This window comes from Astatotilapia calliptera, chromosome 3 (genome assembly GCF_964374335.1).
Source record: "Astatotilapia calliptera chromosome 3, fAstCal68.1, whole genome shotgun sequence".
Classification (NCBI taxonomy): Eukaryota; Metazoa; Chordata; class Actinopteri; order Cichliformes; family Cichlidae; genus Astatotilapia; species Astatotilapia calliptera.
The window spans coordinates 61,621,710-61,643,515 of NC_137424.1; the positions used below are offsets into that span (position 1 = coordinate 61,621,710).

General features: G+C 39.5%; 2 protein-coding genes across 4 annotated transcripts; one reads left to right on the forward strand and one right to left on the reverse strand.

The window, feature by feature from the left end:
* Positions 1-6,532: 6,532 nt before the first annotated feature.
* On the forward strand, positions 6,533-9,751 carry LOC113009136 (type-2 ice-structuring protein-like). 2 transcript variants are annotated; one of them, XM_026147271.2, is made up of 7 exons: positions 6,539-6,655; positions 6,736-6,800; positions 6,910-6,945; positions 7,439-7,548; positions 7,647-7,775; positions 8,955-9,063; positions 9,400-9,751. In XM_026147271.2, exons 2-7 carry the CDS (start codon positions 6,743-6,745, stop codon positions 9,480-9,482), a joined length of 525 nt encoding a protein of 174 aa, XP_026003056.2. In that variant the 5' UTR covers positions 6,539-6,655; positions 6,736-6,742; the 3' UTR covers positions 9,483-9,751. The 2 variants fall into 2 exon arrangements, with proteins under 2 accessions (XP_080149413.1, XP_026003056.2); XM_080293287.1 differs by lacking the exon at positions 6,910-6,945 and having other exon boundaries at positions 6,533-6,655.
* A 6,799-nt stretch (positions 9,752-16,550) lies between these two features.
* Positions 16,551-19,510, reverse strand: LOC113029731 (type-2 ice-structuring protein-like). Of its 2 annotated transcripts, XM_026180725.2 has the most exons (8): positions 19,464-19,510; positions 19,285-19,358; positions 19,110-19,197; positions 18,869-18,931; positions 18,487-18,593; positions 18,244-18,378; positions 18,046-18,154; positions 16,551-16,888 (listed from the first exon to the last, which is right to left on the reverse strand). In XM_026180725.2, the coding sequence occupies exons 3-8, from the start codon at positions 19,168-19,170 to the stop codon at positions 16,812-16,814; spliced, it is 552 nt and encodes a 183-aa protein (XP_026036510.2). In that variant the 5' UTR covers positions 19,171-19,197; positions 19,285-19,358; positions 19,464-19,510; the 3' UTR covers positions 16,551-16,811. The 2 variants fall into 2 exon arrangements, with proteins under 2 accessions (XP_026036510.2, XP_080149350.1); XM_080293224.1 differs by lacking the exon at positions 19,464-19,510 and having other exon boundaries at positions 19,285-19,415.
* Between the last annotated feature and the right edge of the window lie 2,296 nt (positions 19,511-21,806).

The following is a 21,806-nucleotide window of genomic DNA, read 5'->3' on the forward strand; positions in this document are numbered from 1 at the left end:
TATTATTATAGAATATATCATGTTACTACCCTGTTGCCAATTAATCCAATTAGCTGCCAGCTGTTTTTTGTAGTACCACTGACTTTTCGAGCTAGATGTGTTGCTATTAAATTTAAGACGAGTTGTTGTTTTTCATATAATGTTAAGTTTTCTCAGTTCAAGCATTTTTGTATGTTTTCTGTGCTTTGTTATGCATAAAATCTGGATTCATGAGTTTGGGAATCATTCAATTATTGCATTATGTGTATTTATTTATATAATCAAATTTTTTTTCTGTAATTAAACTTCCTTGGAACTGGGGCTGTCTAGACAAATGTCTAGACAATGTTGTTTTGTAACTTCTGTTTTGTTTGACAAAAGGAATTTCATCATAGATTTCATCATACTTTTTTTCAAAAGTTCTGCTTTTTACTTGAAAGTTTTATTAATTTTTCTATGACAAGAAAAATGTAGTTCTCATACTTATCAATTTCTCATGTCTTAAAAAACATTAAAAGTGAAATAACAAGCTATGAAATCCAAATTCAACATTTTAAAAACAACTTCAGATATTCTGTCTGGTTCACTTTCATGAATGAATAAGGGAGTAGGCCTCATCTGGCCATGAAACTGCTTTTAAGGTAATTGTCCAATGAAATACGAACATGGGAGAAAATGGGAGACTGTGTATAAAAATGACTGTGACTGTGATTGTGCTTTTTCTCTTGAGTTAAAGCTAAAGTCTGTACTTCAGTCACATATTGATTTTTTGATGTACAATCCACTGTGGTAGTGTGCAGAGACAAAATGACAAGTGTTAAGTTTCTGTCTCTGTACCCACGCTTCGTGTTGTCTCTTTTGCTCTTTTGTTTATAGTTTAGTGTGCTTAGGTTGTGTGCCTAGTTTTGCTTCCCTTGTCTCGTCCTGCCTAATTAGGCCCAGCTGTGTTTCCCTTCTGTCTCCCATTTTCTCATAACTCTGCTGTGTAATTTAGCCCTCTGTCATCACCTGCTTATTATCGTGTCGTACCCTTACATTAGTGAGAGTACGACAAGCATTATGTGTTTCCTCCATGCTCCTGGTTCTAAGTGTAACTTGTTAGTTTCTTAGTTTCTTAGTTCTCTGTTTCCAAGTTTAGTTTCCTTGTTTCCAGTTATTATGTTCTGTTGCCTGTATTTTGGCATCTGAGTTTTCACAGCACAATAGAAACTGCCTCTTCTTGTTCATCCCTCTTTTTTCCGAGTCTTGCGTTTGGGTCCTTTATCGCAGTGAATCATGGCACTTTCTGCTCCTGTGCAGAGCTGGTTTTAAAATTTAAATTTGTCTCTGGCCACATCTGCAAGGACAGAAACACCAAATTAAAAGACACGCTTGCACTTCAGTAACCCCTCATTGATAATAAGTCCAATATTTATGTGCTAAAACCAACTACGGCCGTTTGGCAGCTTAAGTTAAAATTTATGGTTAAGTTTTCCACTGGTGATTTTTTTTTTAGCAGACTCTTTGTATTTGTTTTGTTGTTGTTGTTTGTTTGTTTTCCTGAGTTTGTTTAAAATGTTCAGGCTAAAAAACAGTCTAATTATTGTTAATTGTTCACAAAGTTACATGAACAGTACTCTGTACAACTTACATCCTTCAAGAGAAATAATTTAAAGCGTTAATATTTGCTGTCAAATACCCAAGCAGCACAAACACCAGTTATGACACCTATGTTGGTGACCATGATGCAGCAGCAGATTGAGCCAGGACTGGAAACTTTTTCCATCATCTCATCTTTGCAGATCTCCATTTAAAAAGCACCAATTACTCAAAGATAAATATTAGCCTGGATAATCTGATAGTATATAAGGCTTTTTTAAAATAAAGTAACAGCTAATGTCAGCTGAAAAACATGTAAGAGTAAAACTTCAGATCCTGATGTGTGTGAGGACATGGAAGGATTAGCTTTATTTCAGATTTGAGAGACACACTTTATATTTCATAGCTTGTGATGATTCTGTTCTCTTTGTTATTACAGAAGCTGGTCTCAGATTCAGACCTCAGGACTTACAACAGTAACTGCAGCTGTTTTACTGATAAAGTTAAAGACAAACAGTCAAAACGATTAAGCATCCATGTAACTGTGACTATATATCAGCAATAGTAGTTCAAACAGTATCTCAGTTTGGTGTTTCAAAAAGCTGCTGATCTCAGATCTTCACAGCTTGTTTTAAATACTGAACGTGCATGAAGAAGACACAATGTTCTCTCTAGCAGCATTAAATAAAACTTTATTTAGGTCAAAGGTCTTCACATGTATGTTGAAATAAAAACTATAATCTGGAATTATTTCACACGTTTTTTTGCCAATAGTGTGTTATTTACCATAACGTAATTCAGAGTCATTCATACCAGAATAACCAGAGAGGATAATATATATTGAATATATATCTTTCTGCAGGACTGAATCCTCTGAGGATTATCTGAGTACTTCTGAAATTACAAAGAGGATAGGTCTCTATCACGCTGTTCATGAAATCTTGGGTTATTCATCTTCTGGGGCAGGTCTACAGTGGAGCTTTGACGAGTTCCCAGGGAGTTGGTGGTGAAGATCTTGAGTCCTGTGTGATGCCTGCGACAAACTTCAGGCTTTCCTGATGTTTCTGAAACGATGCCTCTCTCAATGGGTCAACATGACAGCTGTGATGAAAGAAAGGGAGGAAGTTTCTCCAAACCTCTAGACTCAAGAATCCCAGCTTGGTCTTAATGGTCTCCCTCACTAGTTTCCCCCCATAGTGGATATAGCTGTTGGTAATCAGAATCAGAATACTTTATTGATCCCTAAGGGAAATTATTTTGGTTACAGTGCTCCAGTATAAACAGTAACACAGACAGACAATACACTAAGTACGGAATAGCACAATATATACAATGTATGCATGCATATGCACATATATATACATGTAAGTCACTTATTGATAAATAGCTGAATAAGAAAGAAGAACATGTGCAAAAAGGGTGTAGCTATTGCAGTATACAGTGTGTTAGGTGGAGGAGTTGTAGAGGGAGATGGCCACAGGCAGGAAAGTTTTCCTGTGTCGTTCAGTGGTGCTTTTCGGTACTCTCAGTCTCTCACTGAACATGCTCCTGTGACTGACCGGCATGTCGTGGAGTGGGTGGAAGGTATTATCCAACATTGTCTTTATCTTGGACAGCAGCCGCCTCTCCGACACCACCTTAAGGGAGTCCAGCTCCATCCCCACAACATTACTGGCCTTACGGATCAGTTTATTAAGTCTGTTGGCATCTGCGACCCTCAGCCTGCTCCTCCAGCATGCAGCAGCATAGAGGATCGCACTGGCCACAACAGAATCATAGAAAATCCTGCGCATTCTTCAGCAGATGATGAAGGACCTCAGTCGCTTCAAAAAATAGAGACGACTCTGGCCCTTCCTGTAAAGTGCTGTGGTGTTTTTAGCCCAGTCCAGTTTATTGTCAATGTGTACTCCAAAGGTATTTATAGTCCTCCACAATGTCCACATTGATCCCCTGGATTGAAACAGGGGTCAAGTGTTTCCTGGTCTTCCTGAAGTCCACGATCAGTTCCTTGGTCTTTGCCACGTTGAGCTGCAGATGATTCTGCTCACACCACGTGACAAAGGAGTCGACCACAGCCCGGTACTCTGTCTCATCATCCCTGCTGATGCATCCAACCACCGCAGAGTCATCAGAAAACTTCTGAAGATGGCAGGCCTCTGTGCAGTGGCTGAAGTCTGTGGTGTAGAGGGTGAAGAGGAAGGGGGAGAAGACAGTCCCTTGTGGTGCCCCTGTGTTGCTGATTACCTTGTCAGACACACACTGTGGGAGACGTACATATTGTGGTCTTCCTGTCAGGTAATCAACAATCCAGGACACCAGAGAAGCATCCACCTGCATCGCTGCTAACGTATCACCCAGGAGGGTCGGCCTGATGGTATTGAAAGCACTGGAAAAGTAAAAAAACATGACCCTCACAGTGCTCGCCGGCTGGTCCAGATGGGTATAGGCACGATTGAGGTGTCAGGACTCTCACAAGAGACAACAGCGCTATGTGAAGAGAGAGGGAGGTACAGTGGTGTTGTTCTGGATTCCAGGCTGACTACAGGTGAGGTTTTTTTGGGGGGGGTGGGGGGGGGGGGGGTGAGAGCAGTCACTGCAGTTTCGAATCTGTTGAAGAACAAATTCAACTCATTAGCTCTATTCTCACCTCCCTTACCTCCCCTGCTGTTGGTTGGCCTGAATCCAGTGATGGTCTTCATGCCATTCGAAACCTCTCTCATGCTGCTTTGCTGGAGTTTCCACTCCAGCTTCCTCCTGTAATTGTCCTTAGCCTCTCTGATCTTGTCCTTCAGAAACACCTGAACCCTTCTCACCTCTTTATCTTAGTCACCCACAACGTGTTATTTGGGAAACAATGAACAGTCTGAGCTGGAACAATTGAGTCTGTGCAGAAAGTTATGTAGTCTGTGATACACTCAGTAAGCCCATTGATGTCATCGGCGTGAGGCTCACAGAGTATCTCCCAGTCGGTCACCTCGAAACAGCCCTGTAGTTCCGCCAAGGCCTCCTCTGACCACCTCCTAATAAGATAAGATAAGATAAGACTTTATTGATCCCACAGCGGGGAAATTTTTGCGTCACCTCAGCTCAGGTACAGATATATGAAGGAAATACAAAAATACAAATAAGTACAATCAATGAAAAAAGTAAGATAATACACTATATACAATGGTAGCATACACAGTATGTGATTATGGATATAGTTGGAAATATGGAAGACATAAACTATATAGCTTGGAAGGTCATGGAAGGTCCATTATGCATAAAGTGGTGACTGTGGATGTTCACAGTGTCCAGTGACTTATGACATCGTGATTGAGGAGTTATAGAGTCTAACTGCTGTTGGGATGAATGATCTGCGAAAGCGCTCCTTCCTGCAGCGAGGGTGTTTCAGTCTCTGACTAAAGGAGCTGCTCAGCCCACTCACATACTCACGCAGTGGGTGATGTGGGTAATGCTCCTCGTGGTGACAGGTTCCCTCCTCACCATTGGCACATAGTGGGGGGTGAGGTGAATCAGGTTGTGATCTGACCTTCCAAGTGGGGGGAGGGAGGAGGAGCTGTATGCATCCTTAGCATTAGCATACAGTAGGTCTAAGATTCTCTCCCCCCTGGTGGGACAGTCTACATACTGTTTAAATGCTGGTAATGTATTGTCCATGTAACATGGTTGAAGTCACCCGAGATCAGAATGAAGGCACTTGGGTGCTGAGTGGGTAGTGTCACATGCAGCTCTGGGGTTAGCCGAGGGAGGAACGTAAACAGCCAGCAATCTGACGTGAGCAAATTCCCTGGGCAAATGATACGGCCCGAATCCAACAGCACACAGTTCAATATCCGGGCAACAAAACCTTTCTTTTATTGTTATGTATAACAAAAACAGCAAGCCCACCTCCTTTCTTTTTACCACTACTGATGCTGTCCCTGTCTGCCCGAACAGTATGGAAGCCTTCCAAGGATGTGTTATCGTTGGGAATGTCCTGGTGCATCCATGATTTAGTGAAAGACATAAGACTATACTCCCGGTATTCCCTCTGACTCCGTACAAGCGCTGAGAGCTCATCAATTTTATTTATTAACGATCGCACATTTCCCATACGATAGACGGCAGACACGGTTTATACCTCCTCCTTGCTTTGAGCCTCCGCTGTCTCACCGTCTCCTTCTTTCTTCTCTTCTGTCCTTGACCTCTGCATCCCCGATGTGTTTTTCTCCAAATTTCAGCTGGTACGTCTGCAGGTCTGGCCAGCGAGTAAACAGTCCATGCAGTATATAGGTGTTGTCCCGTTCCTCGACAAAAGTAGCACTTCTGCGTCCACCAGCAGAACAGAAACTCTCTCAATCCACATGATTGAGGGAAAGATAATAAACAGATAAAAGTACAAGTAAGGAAAAAAAGCTAAACTAATGAGAAAAAGCAGGACTAACTGTAACAGGCTACATGCTGGTTGGCACATGCGCACTATTATATTATAGTATAATAGACCTTACTACTCTATTAAATGAAAAGAATAAATTACACATCTATGAAACCTGCAGCTACTGTCTTTATTTAAAGTTGTAAATATTTAAAGTCCATGTTACCAGGTTGTAGAGTTCTCTGTTAGTGTAATGGATTTAAAACTGTTTAAATCTTCAGTTTTATCTCAAAGGACAACATGATATTTCTTCCAGTTTACATTTAACTAACTGCAACAATCTTTTCAGTCACAATTACGTTATCAAGGGGTGGCAATACATTCTTAACTTTTAGAACAGGAGGAAGACGTTATGCATTGTATCTTTTTAAATACTGATAATGACACTAATTACAATGTATTTTAATATCCTTGATCCTTGTAATCTTTGAAACCTCTCTGTTGACTATCAGTAAATATCTGAAACCAAGTCAGCATGAAATCAAATTAGGGATGAGGCAATTGGGTTTTTGTTTGTTTGGTTGTTGTTTTTTTTGGTTAAGAAATAAGTTGTTTCCTGATTTTGCAAGTATACAAATGTAAGAGTATATAAACACTAGTCTCAGAGCTGTTTCTCACCTCTATGGTGGAAGACTGAAGCTACTGGCTCACACTGAAAAGAAAGAAGACCTTCTACAAAAGGTCTGGTACAAACTCTTAAATTATCTTTTCTCCTTTCTTTAAAGATTTGTCAGTACTTATTGTCTTCTGTTTTTTCACAGAGACACCATGAAGCTCCTGGTTGTGGCTGCACTTCTTTGTGGATCGATGTTTCTGACCACTGCTTGTGAGTATTGCCGTATAATGTAAAGTATGTAAATATATGTCAGTATGTACATGTGTAAATAATCAGTCACCATCTATTGTTTTGCTGTGTTCATTTCTGCCACGTGAAGATGTCAGCGGTGGTGCAGGAGGTTTAATTCCAACTGGTCAGTGGACATTTCCATATTTTCACCAGAGTTAATCAGATTTATAAAGAAAAGAAAATCAATTGTGTCATGCATGATGCGACTCTCAGTTTAGAATGTAGAGAACACATTTTAAGGAAGGAAAGAAAAACAAAAATGCATTTTAAAATTTATATTTATATATCACATTTATATGTTTTTTGAAATTTTACTGCCTATTACTTGAAATGATTAATATGATGAAAATGATTAATAATCAATAAAAAAAAAGATTACAGCTGCATTGATATAATTACAATATATAATTGTGAGGTAGTCAAAGTGCCCTGTATATTGTCGATCACTTAAATATGTAATATTTAATTGTCAAGCTGGTATTTGGTTGTTTTTTGTTTTTTTTTTCAAAATTGTACATGTCATAATAAAAAATCAAACAGTACAATATCAGCTGGAGATACATACATACATACATACATACATACATACATACATACAGCTATTTATTTGTTCCCAGCAAAGAGTTACCGGTTCAACATGTCCTCTGGTTGTCCTTATGGTTGGTCTCATTTCAATCAACGCTGCTTTGTCTACATTCCACGATCCATGAGTTGGGCTCAAGCTGAGGTAAGTTTCTCTTATTTGTATTGTCTTCAAAACTTGATTAAAACACATCTAGCCTCGTTGTGACTTTAAAAACCTCTCTCTGTCACTCTTCACTGAAGAGAAACTGCTTGTCCATGGGTGCACACCTTGCATCTGTGCACAGCAGCAGCGAGTACCATCACATTCTGAAGCTGACTGGTGATCATGGCTACAAAGAAACTTGGATAGGAGGAACTGATGCATCTGAGGTACTTTTTTAAATCATTACGTTATGTTTCTGTTTCTCTTAACCCTTTAAGACCTACCATAGAACCAAGTACGCCAGAGCTTATCTTTATATTTTTACATGCTGTAGTCCCATTTTTGGGAGCATTTCAAGTTGCTATACATCAATAAAACCATTATAGCCCAAATTTTAATAATGTGTCTGCATTACGTCTATACTAACTTCATAAATTTAAAAAAAAGAAAAATTGCAATAAAGTCCACAAAAAATAAAATACTTTTTGTTTTGTTTTTACACATATTTCATTTTATCTCTCAAAACTGTAAATACAAAATAGTTGCACAAAATAGTTTCCAACCACAGGAAATTTGTTTTGAGTGTCTTTATAGTTTTATTTTTGAGATTAGTTTTTTATATACTGCAGGGAAATACTAATAATGATAAATAAATAGTATAATGCAAATTAGCAAAGAAAACAGCATGTGCATCAAACTAAACTATTTCCAGCGCTGAAATTTTAGTTCTAAGCATCCCAGAAACTATACAGAAAAGCACCAGCATGGGTTTATAAAGGTCGTTAAGGGAAAACCAAACTAAGTTTCCCACAAAATATGACGTCACTTCCGGTTTTAGCAGGTAATGGCGGACATGCGACAGTTCGCACCGATGTCTATTCTAACATAGGAAGTGTTACGAACAGCTGATCAGATCAGCAAAGCGTGTTTCTGGAATATTATGGGTTTGGTTTTTTTTTTGTTTTTTTAAATGCAAGTGCTTTTTATGCAATTTTTGCAAAGCCATGTGGGAAAGGAAACTGTGACCTAGAACAAGCTGAATGCATAAGATTTAAGTACAACTTCTCCGGTTTGCTATGCAAAAAAATAAATAATAAAAATAATAATGTGCTAACTTATGTGGTTGCGGTTCTACCGGTATTTAAAAATAGATACGCAAAACGAAGCATTCCTGCTCCAATAGGTCTCAAAGGGTTAATGATGACAGATTACCATTATCTCAAAATGTAAAATCAATTGACATGAATCAATTAAAAGCAGCTTAAATTATATTATAAATAAATAATTGAGATTCACCAGCTGCCTACATTGGTTATGTCAATTAAATAAAGCTGATTTCACAAGACTTTGGCTAGGCATGATCTTTTGGCCTGCCCGAAATGATGCTATCAATTTCTGTCTTCTAGGAAAATGTTTGGCTGTGGAGTGATGGGACCCCTTTCCACTATACACACTGGTGCCCCGGAGAGCCTAATAATACAGACAAGCAGGATTGTCTGCAGATGAATTATGGCGGTAATTCAAAGCACAATATTTAACATGATTGCCTAATTTCTGAATGACTTTTTTTTTTAAATGAATTTACTAGTGCCGTCAGCATTAATCTCGTTAAAATGACATTAACGCCATTACCGTGGCTCACGCCGTGCATGGGCTGCATGGCATCAACCTGTCAGTGTGGTTGGTTCATTAACGCTTTGCAGCCGTGTGCAGCACCTTGCATGGGGCGAGCTGCGTTAACTTGCTAAGGGCGATTTGCCGCGTTAATGACGGTATGGCGTTAACGTCATTTTAACACGAATAACGCTGACAGCAATAGAATTTACTGATTTCTGGTTTTGAAATTTGCAGATTCCAAGTGTTGGGATGATATGCAGTGTTACGCAAATCGGCCATCTGTCTGTGCCAAGAAAATATCAAAACACCAGGGCTGAGACTGAAGCATAAATTTTCCAGTAAAACACAAACCGATGTATAAGTGTCTGTGTTATGCTTGCTCCTACTTCTTTTCCTAGTTACATTTTTCCTTTCTTGGTACCAATCTAAACATCAAAATGACAAATCAGCAAAAGCTGCATTGTCTTTTAGGCCTTGTGTCTTTAACAAGAGCAGAGTGATTGTGTTACCACAGCATTTATCCTACAAAACTGTTGTTTCTTTGTTTTTTCTTGTTTTGCAACATTAAAGCTTTCAGTGAAGCATCTGTCTGTGTTACATCTCTTGTGTCAAGGCATATAAATATTCAGCAGTCATAATATACATATATTAAAATTAGGGAATTAAATATTTATCTGCACTTGCTGGTGTTAATAATATGTCCTTCTAGTCCAAGACTTTGGACAGTTAGAAAACAATATGTCATCATGGGCATTACAATTTGATCCCCCCCTTTTGTTTTTTGTTTTTACTACTGCGTGGCTTCTATTAATAATATTCCAAATAAATTAGCCACTTTTTAGATGTCTCTGTACAGTTGAAGTAAGGGGAAACAAATATGAGTCTCTTATTTCCCATTACTCCTGTGGGTGGTCTTTATCCTTCAAGCTTGGGTTCTCTACCAGAGGCCTGGGAGCTTCAGAGTATCTTTGCTGTTCCTAGGACTGCGCTCTTCTGGACAGAGATCTCAGATGTTATTCATGGTATCTGCTGGAGCCACTCACCTAGTTTGGGATTTACCGCAACTAGTGCTCTGGTTACCACTGGGACCACTGTTACCTTAAACTTCCAACTTTTATTTCTTAAGATAAAGTGAACCAATTTTTTTGGAAACGATCATGACTGATGCTGCTGGTATTTCATAAACTCTCAGCTTGAACTTTGACAATGCTGCTACCAGTAAATGAACTGGCCCTAGAGAAAACACTTCTTTCACAACCTAAAAAGAGACAACCAAAGGTAAAGACAGAAAACAACAATTGTTGACACACATGACCAAAACACAGGCAGTTCTGATGAAGAATACACTTACCAAAGGATTCTGTGTTAATGTCTGGAATTGTTGTCCATTTTTGTAAACTTCCCTTGCCATCCATCCCCAGAAGTTCTCAACTTGATTTAGATCATGGGAACACGTAGGATGGTCCAAAACAGTGATGCTATCCTCCTGGAAGGAGTCCCTTGTCCTGCGAGCATTGTGTACTGTAGCCTTGTCTTTTTGAAAAACCCAGTTGTTACCACACAGACGAGGGCCCTCAGTCATGAAGGATGCCCTCTGTAACATCTGGACATAGTTAGCGGCTGACACCCTTGCACCTCCTGAAGCTCTATTGTTCCACTGAGGGAAAAAGCTCCCCAGACCATTATGGTGCCCCCTTCACTGTGGCATGTAGAAAACATCTCAGGTGGGATCTGCTTGTAGATCTGCATCTAAAGCATAAAGGTTACTGTTTTGAGGATGCTGATGTTCACATTTTGGACAGAGAAGACAAATGATTTGTTTTTTGCCCCCCAAGCAAAAAAACAAAAAAATGAGAGAGAAGGAGAGAGAGAGAGCGAGAGAGAGAGACATGAAATTAATACGTTTGAGGCTTACGGGTTTTTTTAAGCTGGTGACCCTCTGAACGAGGAAGGCATGCCCAAGAATGCATTGCTAATACAGGACACCACCTCTAAAGTTTTGGAAAAAATTTTAGTTGTCAAGGTAGAAATATAGTATATATAGCATTGTTTCAGATTTCTGCAAAAACATGGCTGCCAATCTATCAGCTACTGACTCACCTCGTCTTTGTAAGTGTATGCCAACAAGCAGTGCGTTAGTAGTAAATGAGAGACATAGTTACAGTGTTGCTTTAAAGAATGAAAATTGATGATGGAGTCGAACTCAGTCGAGTCGACCTCTGCTTGCATGAAACAGTTATATAATACACTGCCATTTAAGCGATTATATATTGTCTAGCACACTGTATACAGGAACTTCTGTCATATTATGTACTTTGGTTTGCTTATACTGAAGAAAAGACTGGAGGATTGTTTCGTGTTTCACTCATTTCTAGCTGAAATTACTTTATTTTAAGAAAAATACCCAGAAACATACCCCCTTGTATTGTATTCATATCAGCCGAGTTAATCTATATGAACAGAGCAGGACACCCTAACTGCTCTCTTTTAAAACAGTCTCACAATGTCTGGTTTAGACACCGGTACCACCTACATTTAATTATTCTACAAACACAGGTCTACTATGTTTCCATTTGGAAATAAATATTTGTATTTTCTATGTCTTTGTGTGTGAACTTTTTGAATTCTTATGTAACATAATGGAGAATTGGTATGTAATACCAAGGTGGAGTAATAATAATTAAGCAACATGTCCCTCAGGTCCGGAGATGCACAGGCCTACAATACAGCCAGGGCTAAGCTAAAGAGGGGTATCAATAAAGCCAAACACCATTTTAAAAAGAAGGAACCCTTCTCCAACTCCAACCCCCGATGCTTGTGGCAAGGACTCATGACCATTAGATCGATGTTCCCTCTAATTTCTCATGTGTCTGAGTGAACACACAAACTCCCTGAGCGGTCCCTTGGACCACTGTGAGCAACAGCAGACATGTGCACTGTGGTCACGCCAGCATTGAATCCATCCAAGTTACATAGTTTATTAAAATAATCAAATTACAGCATTTACATTTATGTTAGACTACTTTTAATTAACTGCTTTAATCCACTTACAATGAAATTTTAAAAACATCTTGTTCATGACCTGTGCAGTATGTTAACAATATTGGAAGTAAAAATAACTTGAACTCCAATTTTGAAAACACAACTTTCTTTTTTTTATATATATATATAAAGCTCTGACTTGTATTATGAGTATGAATCTGTGGTCTGGGAGAGAGTCCTGTAACTCTGCAAAATACAGTATATAAAGACCAATGTTCGGCAATTGTATAGTTACTTCTTCAAAAAAGTAACTGAGTTATGCAGAAAACAAAGTTTTTTCCAGCTGTTTAACTAAAAATGCAGCCAAGGCATTTTTTAAAATAAACATTTCAAACTATTTACAGAACAATCAGCTGTTCTGCATCAAATTTGATGCCACACAAATTATTTGTGCAACTCCAAAAAATAATTTCTGTCCACTATGAGATAAAGAACAACAGCCTGATACCTGCAGGCCTGACAACAGGAGATGTATCACTCCTGTAACACCTGTAACATTTAGCAGTCGCCTCATTGTTCTGACACACACAACTAAACTATTGACTACACTACACACTAACTACACAGATATGCATTAAATGTCACAAATCTGGCCTGCTTTAAATCCACCTCCATTGTCCTGATACCCCAAAACTCCAACCCATCTTGCCTCAATGACTACCGCCCAGTAGCCCTCACCCCCATCATTACAAAGTGCTTTGAGTGGCTGGTCCTAGCACACTTCAAATCCTGTCTTCCCCCCACCCTGGACCCCCACCAATTTGCATACTGTCAGAACAGGAGCACAGAGGATGCAGTCTCCATCACACTGCACTCTGTCCTCTCACACCTGGACAACAACAACACCTACGCCAGAATGCTGTTTATAGACTTCAGTTCAGCGTTCAATACAACCCTCTCCTCACAACTCATCAGGAAACTGACAGACCTGGGCATCAGTTCCCTCGTGTGTAAATGGTTACTGGACTGCCTGATGAACCTGCCCCAACATGTCCGGCTGGACAACTACTGCTCATCCACCATCACCATGAACACCGGTGTACCACAAGGCTGTGTGATGAGCCCTTTCCTCTACTCCCTCTTCACTCACGACTGCAGACCTGCTGATGGTTCCAACACCATCATTAAGTTTGCAGATGACACCACGGTGATTGGCCTCATCAGTGACAACGATGAGGCCGCCTACATGGAGGAGGTGGATCGTCTGGCTGAGTGGTGCGACACAAACAACCTGCTGCTCAACACCGAGAAGACCAACGAGCTCATTGTGGACTACAGGAGGAATGCTGACTCACATCCACCCATCCACATTAAGGGGACGGCTGTGGAGCGTGTGAGCAGCTTCAAGTTCCTGGGAGTCCACATCTTCGAGGATCTCATCTGGACGACCAACTGCTCCAAGCTGGTCAAGAAGGCTCACCAGCGCCTCTTCTTCCTGAGGACTCTGAGGAAGAACCACCTGTCCTCAGACATCCTGGTGAACTTCTATCGTTGCACCATTGAGAGCATCCTGACCAACTGTATAACAGTCTGGTACGGGAACTGCTCTGCCTCGGACCGGAAGGCGTTGCAGAGGGTCGTGAAAACTGCCCAGCGCATCGCCGAAGCACCACTTCCTGCCATAAAGGACACCTACAGGAAGCGGTGTCTGAAAAGGGCTGGGAAAATCATCAAAGACCCCAGTCACCCATCACATGGACTCTTCACCCTCCTGCCCTCTGGGAGGCGCCACAGGAGCCTCCGGACTAAGACCACCAGGTACCGGAACAGCTTCTTCCCCACAGCTGTCAGACTCCTGAACTCTGCCTCCTGACATCTGACCCACGTTAACACATGGACTGGACATACACACACCCACAACCACCTACTCACACACACACACAATGGACAACTGTACCCTCAGACACACAATAATAACATGGACTGGCCCACATTAAACTTTTTCATGGATTGAACATACACACACCCACAACCACCTACAACTGAACACACAGACAGTGGAAAAAACAAGCAAATGGACAACTGCACTTTCTTACACACAATAATAACATAGACTGAACCATACTAGCACTTTATATAACCCCACTGATCTAAACTGCACTACTGTAAATGCTGTATAGACAATCATTCTGTACAACCAATAATTATAATTGTACAACTGTTTACAACTGTTTATGACTTGCATAGTTCAGATTTCTGTATAGTTTTGTTAATTATATCATTTTCATAACCTGTACATAGCTTACACACTCACTACAGCCTGTACATACTTATTGTTATATCATATTCATAACCTACCTTCATACCATGTACATTGCAACATACCCATAATAGACCCATATTGTGTACCCTCATTTCTATAATAGACCCATTTCTGTAATATATCTATATATCTATGTTATTGCTAATATATATTTTTGTAATATATCTATATCATGGCTAAAGCTCTTTTTGGATGGATGCAAACTGCATTTCGTTGCCTGTACTTGTGACATGTGCAGTGACAATAAAGTAGAATTCTATTCATTCTATTCTATTCTATTCTATTCTAATGCTTAATAGATTGATATTATTCTAAAGTGTTGTCCAAATGTATTACTTACTCTGCGGTGGACTATGAATGTAATAGAACTGAAGATGTATCACAAAACAGACAAATTTATTACAATGCTAATAGTTTTAATTTGCATGCAGAAATGAACTGCAGCTCAATATACAATATAAAGCTTTGCAGAAAGCTTTCTTCATCAGGCAGAATTTTAAAGAGAAAAGCCAGTTCCAATTTATTGCATGTGATGCTTGATTGCTTGCATCATAGCAAAAATGCAGACATACAGAGAAAGAAAAGGTAATGAAGACATTGTGCTTCTTACTAATGAGTTAGAGAATTATTGCAGGATCATATGATAAGGTTTCCAGTTTCACAGTCCATGGTATCCAAGCATTCTCTCTTTTCTTCTGCAAAAAAACAAACAAAACAAACCCAAAACACAACAAAACTGCAATAGTTAGTCTCAGTCTGTGCCACTCAAAGCTCATGTGTAATCAGAATCTCCATAATAATGAAACACATTTACAACAGAGGTGAAAGTGTTTAGCGAGAAAGTCTGAGTATAGTTTTTCAGTACTAACTGATAAAATGTGTTTTTCTACATCTATATCACCTGAAATATTCATTCAAATATTCTGCAGTGCATCAAAAACAAAAGAAAACCATTAATGAACATATGAACATCACTTGATGCTGCTGAAGTGAAGCAGAGCAAAGTTACAGAGGTTTTATTAGAGACACAGCGTTTTGCAATTTTGCATAATTTAAAATTTTTTACATTTGTTCAGTAGCCTATTGAACGGCAGAAATGAGGTTTTCTTTTCGGAAGTAAGTCAAAGGAAAAAAAAACAATGGCCGACAGCACTGTAAGAATGGTAGAGTTGTGCGTAACAAGCAAGCAAATAATGCAGAAAAAAGTTTTTTAGACGGGAAACTGTTCTTGAAGTATACTGAGAGAGAGAGAGATGTGCATGTAGTGTGATTTTATCATGGTGGCAGCAAAACAATAAGAGGGAATTCATGACGATGTTTATGTGAAGCATAGTTTGCTGCTTTTTTTGCTGCTGGTTTACTCAATATTGTTTGGAGAGAGATAAAACCTGCAGCTTCAGAATCAGGGCAAAAAAGGCGTAAAGACAAAGTGCGGACCCGCCGAAACTTCAGAATCAACGAGCTGTCGGCTTTCAGCTCGTGTCTGTGTCCGTGCTGTCGGGAGAGAAAGAAATTTTGTGAGGTTTAACCTGAGACTCTGGCATTTTGGGCAAAATAAATTTATATTAAAAAATCGATTCAGGATTTTAATGGATTGATATCACGTTATCCAAGCAAGAATCGATTTTAATCGATAAATTGATTATGAAAACCCACCCCTACTTGTCAGTGTCTCAGACATTGGGGAAGGTGAAGGAGGCTCACTGTGGTGCTCAACAGGGTTAGCACCTCGTTCAGTTCCAGCCCCAGCTCGGACAGTCTCGGTTATTGTGTCCTTGGGCAAGACACTTCACCCGTTGCCTACTGGTGGTGGTCAGAGGGCCCGGTGGCGCCAGTGTTGGCAGCCTCGCCTCTGTCAGTGCACCCCAGGGTGGCTGTGGCTACAATGTAGCTTGCCATCACCAGTGTGTGAATGTGTGTGAAAGCGCTATACAAATACAGGCCATTTATCCTTTTCAGGGTCGCAGGGGGTGCTGGAGCCTATCCCAGCTGTATAGGTGTACACTAAAAATTACTTACTTCATGCTGTGCTTTGAATATAGTAGAACTATAGCTGTAACATGGAGCAACAGACCACCAGTTTCTTTCAATGTTTTAGTGTTTTAATTTACATAAGAATATGAAATACAGTCCACTTTCCAAAACAAATGTGTACATTGTGTGAAAGCATTCTTTTATTTTTAAAGACTTTCCAAACATAAAATCCTTCTGCAGTTTATTGTATGTGTCGTTTGATTCCTTATGCTGTAGCAACAGAACAGAAATACCAAGAAAGACTCAATAGCTGAAAAACACGTCAGTGTTTTTACTGATGAAGTATTGGTTTGCATTAGTGATGAGATCACATGATAAGGCTACCACAGATAGATGGGAGCTTAGTCTCACACTTCTTGTCATCCAAGCATCCTGCCTTTCCTTCTGCAAAAAACATACAAAAAACAAAACAGGAATCGGTCTCAAACAGTGACACTATGACTCAACGATCCTCTTTCATCAAAATTTATAAAATGTAACAAAAACTTTCTGAAATGAGGGGACAATTTTTAGCAAAAAAATGAGTGTAGCTAGTTGCTAAGACACAACTAAATACAATATTTGTCAACTTATTTTAATTAATTATATTTGGCTATATCATCATTGATGCATGTGCACAGTTAAAAGCAGAGGACAGTTCTGTGGATTCAGAGGAATATGCATCAGTGTTCACCAGCTACATCAGCACATGCATTGACAATATTGTCATGCTACAAAACGTATCCAAATCAGAAGCCACGGTTGAACTGTACATGCCATGCTACATGCACGCTCCGCTGCATTCGTCTCTAGTGATGCAGATAGAAACAAAAAGGCCAGACATGATCTGCGTAGATACATCATGGAAACCAAGAGGCAGTACAGGCTGAAGCTGGAAGGATACTACAACAACAGGAAGGCTTTCCAGCGTGTCATTAAAAAGGCACACTTCATCAGTAGAGTGCCCCTCCCACCACTACAGGACATTTACAACAGTCGGGTCAGGAAAAGGGCACACAACATCATCAAGGACCACACACACGCCCACAACACACTGTTCACACTCCTGCCAACTGGCAGACGCTACAGGAGTGTGAAAGCAACGACAACCTGACTAAAGAACAGCTTCTATCCACAGGCCAGCAGTCTACTGAATCACTCACTAGTTGTTGATTATCTTTGACCTGAAAAATTGCTATTTTGTTCATATACAATCAATACAATACAACTTCATACAATATAAACATGTTAATATTGCATACTCTGTAAATATCACCACTGTGACAGTGTTGCAACTACTTGCACTTTATTCTAAATTACCCACAGATAAGCTACAAAGCTCTTGTTTTACTTTATTATCTTCTGTGCTATGTTCTACGCTCAGAGTTAAGTTTACTCTTTATTTTAGTTAGTTGATTATTTAGTTGTGTGAAGAGAACCTGCAAAGTAAGAATTTGTTTGCTCTGCATCACCACTTGTGTTTTGCAGTGTATATGACAATAAACTTCTTGAATCTAGCAGTTTTTTTTCTTTTTTTTGATGGGGGTTGGGGGTAGACTTACCACCAAAAGTTATCTGCAAACAGTGGTGCTTATGTTTAGCTTCCTGTCCTCTGCAAAACTCAGCAAAAGCAGACACGCCCATATAATCACTCCAGGACCAGGAAGGATTCTGTTAAAGCAAAATTTAAACAAAATTGCTAATTCATATTAATTAAAAATGCAATTGTTTCATAAACTGCTAGACACCATGCTATTTACCGCTGGAGTATTATGGCCTCCAACCCAAAACTGTCCATAGCCACGTCCAGCACGCTGCACCTCCTTTTGAATCTCGTAAGCTTGACTGGCACTATACACAGATGCAAGCTGTCCTCCACGAGACTGACAGTTTCTCTACAGCGTAGACAAACAGACAGAATTAAGTGACCAAGAAATTTTACATCATTAATGTACTCCAAGCTTTCATAGTATACTTAGTGTAAAAATTAATATCTTTGTTACTTGAGCCTGAGCCCAGGTCATGTATCTTGGAACAAAGAGGAGGCACTGTTGACTGTGCATACTCCATCCATCAGGGCAAGATGGAACCCAGCCACCAAAAGGGTCCTCTGAGGACAAATGGACAAGAAATGCTGATATTGAGCTGCCAGTGAATAGTTAATCTGTTGTCACTCTTCATTTTTTGGCTTTTACGGGAAAAACGAAAATAAATAAATATTGTTATATTGCATCTGTTGTAAATGGTTTCATTCACCAAATGTCTGCATCTGCATGGGCTGAAAATGCTTTTGGTTGCAGTTACTAATGTAGAGCATGTGCTGTTCTAATTTTTTACAGGTGGATCATCGAGATATTCATCCTAAAATAACCATCTTACATTCACCTGGTACAGGAGGAGCATCTGTCAAGGGTATATTACTGTAAACTGGAACAGTTGCAGGGACAGCTTCAGCCACAGACAAGAAATAAACAAGAGAGTTAACACAGTATCATAAATTCAGTACCACAAAGATAAAATGCTCATGAACAATTAACTGATTGAAACATCTAAAATCTGCTATTTTTCAATCACGTTTTGTATGTAAAATCTAAAAACATCTACACATTTGCCTTTAAATACTCACAAGAAACTTGGGCAAGAGCCATTATGGTGCACACAAGCAGAGGCACAGTAAGCGCCTTCATCACGGAGCCTTAACCTCTGATAAAGACCTGAAGGGAGTTTCATTTGCATTGGGTTCACAAACCAGTGGTGAGAACATTCATTTTAATGAAAAGAAAAAACTTTTGCAATGTTACCTTCTGTTCTTCTTTCTTGGTCTCAGTCTGCAGATCCTGTGTGGGGAGCTGGAGACTGCTGGTCTTAAATATGCCTATTCACAGGGGGGAAACAAGAAAAGAGGTCATACATACTCATAACACACAAAGAAAGAAAAGCAAATATAAATTTAGCATGAAAAATGAACCGGGGCTTTTACTGGCACATAAACGCCCTTATCCTGTGTCAATGAACTGCCGGAAGATCACCTGATTTTTCTCCAGCACAAGCAAAGTTCAGTTTATAATGTTCATGTTTATTCAAGGATTTATCAGTAAAGAAATGTGATAGATTTGTGTTTGAATATGAGACATGACCCAGCACCAGCCCTACCATCCACAAAGAGGCTTTATTATTTAATCCTGTGATGTCTGTAACTCTTTGTTAAAAAAGCAGCAGTTAGACACCCTGCATGTCTGTTTAGGGACGGGTATTGATAAGATTTTCACGATTCCGATTCCATTTTCGATTCTGTTTAACGATTAGATTCTTTATCGATTCTTTTTAAAAAAGGAGAACACTAAGGTCAATTAGCTTAGAACTTTGTTTTATATCTTCTCTTTGAACAAGATAGAAATTTACAAGTAACATGGCCTTACAAACCCAGCAGTGAGATCTTAAGAGATCCAGCCTACGGCTCTTCAATGGAGTGTCACAGGGTCCCCAGGAAAAAAAATTGTAAATGTAAAATAATAAAATAAATATTCTTCTGTAGCAATAACAAAGTATAACATAAATTATTCAGTAGCAATTACACAAGAATATCCAGTAATGTCCTTGCCTACAATTAAACACATTCACTTACCAAAAATTGGGGGCATCTGCTGTGGCAAATGGGTGCAAGCCTTTTACCACAAACTTAGTCTCTGCTCGGTGACATTAGTCTATCCTGGCCTGAAAGGAGACGCTACCGGTAGACTGCAGCGAGAACTGCCAGCATCTGAGCCAGACAGACTCTGTCTCTCTTATCATGATCACCTAAATGCACAGTAATGGCAGGTTTTGTAATAAGGCAGATCGCGCTAACATAATATGCACTGTTAGTTGATTATTTACCTGCTGCATTAATGGGAGAGGACGTGCAAACGTTACCGCTGCTGCTGGGTTGAGATTCACGAGTCCGGAGCGGAATTAAAAACACGACATTCATTTAAGGTCATCGCGTGTTTTGTGAGCAAATGCTTTTGCATATTCGTAGTGTTTCCTCCCTTAAATGAAATATCTACTTTTCAAGTTGCCCTGTTGTCATCTGTTCTCATAAAGTATAACCAAACTTTTGAGCATTTGAGCCGCTTTCGCGCCGTGTTTCCTGCCAGGTAAATGACGCTCCGCAACGTGATGACGTCATTCGGGACGACTGGAATCGATAAGGGAATCGTTTGCAAAAATGGCAAACAATTCCAAGGAATTGAAACAGTGGGAACCGGTTCTCAACAAGAACCGGTTTTCGATACCCATCCCTATGTCTGTTTACTTTATCTTTGACCTTTTCCTCCAACTCCATTCTTTTAAATGTTTTCTCCCTCTTTTCTATTTCTACCCTGTCTTTCGCTAGTCTGTCTTATTATTGCAATCAACCAGAAAACCACTCTGCTAACACTGCACATCAAAAATAAACTATGAGCATGTACTGTGTATTTCTCTCCTCTGTGAATTACACACAATATGTTTGTAGCCAATGCTTATAATAACAGACGTCACAGTCATGACTTGCATGTGTTTAAGGTCCCCGTGTTGCATAAACTGTACTTGACAGCTTTTCTGACTACCCTGTGTCACCCTACCCAGAAAAACTTCTCCACCCATATTTGCATATCCAGTATTTGATATGAGGGTGTCTGTTGGTCAGTGTAGCAGCATGCAGCAACAGTGCCAAACAGCATTATAGTAAACAGTAAACCCTCAAAACTGCAGATGATCTTTGGCGGAATGATTTTAAAAAGTTTATTTAATTGTTTCGAGGTTTAATTCACCGTGTTGGTTAAAGTTGATTTTTAGAAATAACATCTGACGATTGCTCCCATTAAAATATAATCTCTTAGAGTAGAGTTATCTACTGTGAAAAGCAGCTCCTTACCTTGCATTATCAAAAATAAACATGTCTTTGCATTTAGGTTGTGAACACAGATTAGGTTCAGCAGAATATGTGTAACCTGTGACACATTTGGAAATCATTTAAATAAATTGAACCAGAGAGTAAAACTTGTAAAATAAATGACCTTGAGGATGTTACTATTTACAACAGATGTGTATACACAAATATTTATTTATTTTAGAACATCCTGTTCCCAGTTGCACCAGCACCAGGTTTCTTTTTATGTTCTTGGAAACACAAGCAGAGGAACTCTGTCACTGCCACGTGTTACTGGAGCAAACACAGCATCTCACATCTTCACTCTCTATCACACACACACAGTAAGTGCAGAATGATTAAAGACCCCAGTTGTGTGTGTATAGCCTGGAAATAACTAATTTTCAGTTCAAACATGCAATATTCTTATAC

Excerpts from the sequence above, each read along its gene's own strand:
- LOC113009136 (XM_026147271.2), top strand. The coding sequence starts at position 6,743 with ATGAAGCTCCTGGTTGTGGCTGCACTTCTTTGTGGATCGATGTTTCTG. Across the intron at positions 6,801-6,909 it reads GATGTTTCTGACCACTGCTT|ATGTCAGCGGTGGTGCAGGA; the intron begins GTGAGTATTGCC and ends TGCCACGTGAAG. Across the intron at positions 7,549-7,646 it reads TGAGTTGGGCTCAAGCTGAG|AGAAACTGCTTGTCCATGGG; the intron begins GTAAGTTTCTCT and ends TCTTCACTGAAG.
- LOC113029731 (XM_026180725.2), bottom strand. The coding sequence starts at position 19,170 with ATGAAGGCGCTTACTGTGCCTCTGCTTGTGTGCACCATAATGGCTCTT. Across the intron at positions 18,379-18,486 it reads TGACCTGGGCTCAGGCTCAA|AGAAACTGTCAGTCTCGTGG; the intron begins GTAACAAAGATA and ends TCTACGCTGTAG. Across the intron at positions 18,155-18,243 it reads GAGGCCATAATACTCCAGCG|AATCCTTCCTGGTCCTGGAG; the intron begins GTAAATAGCATG and ends TTGCTTTAACAG.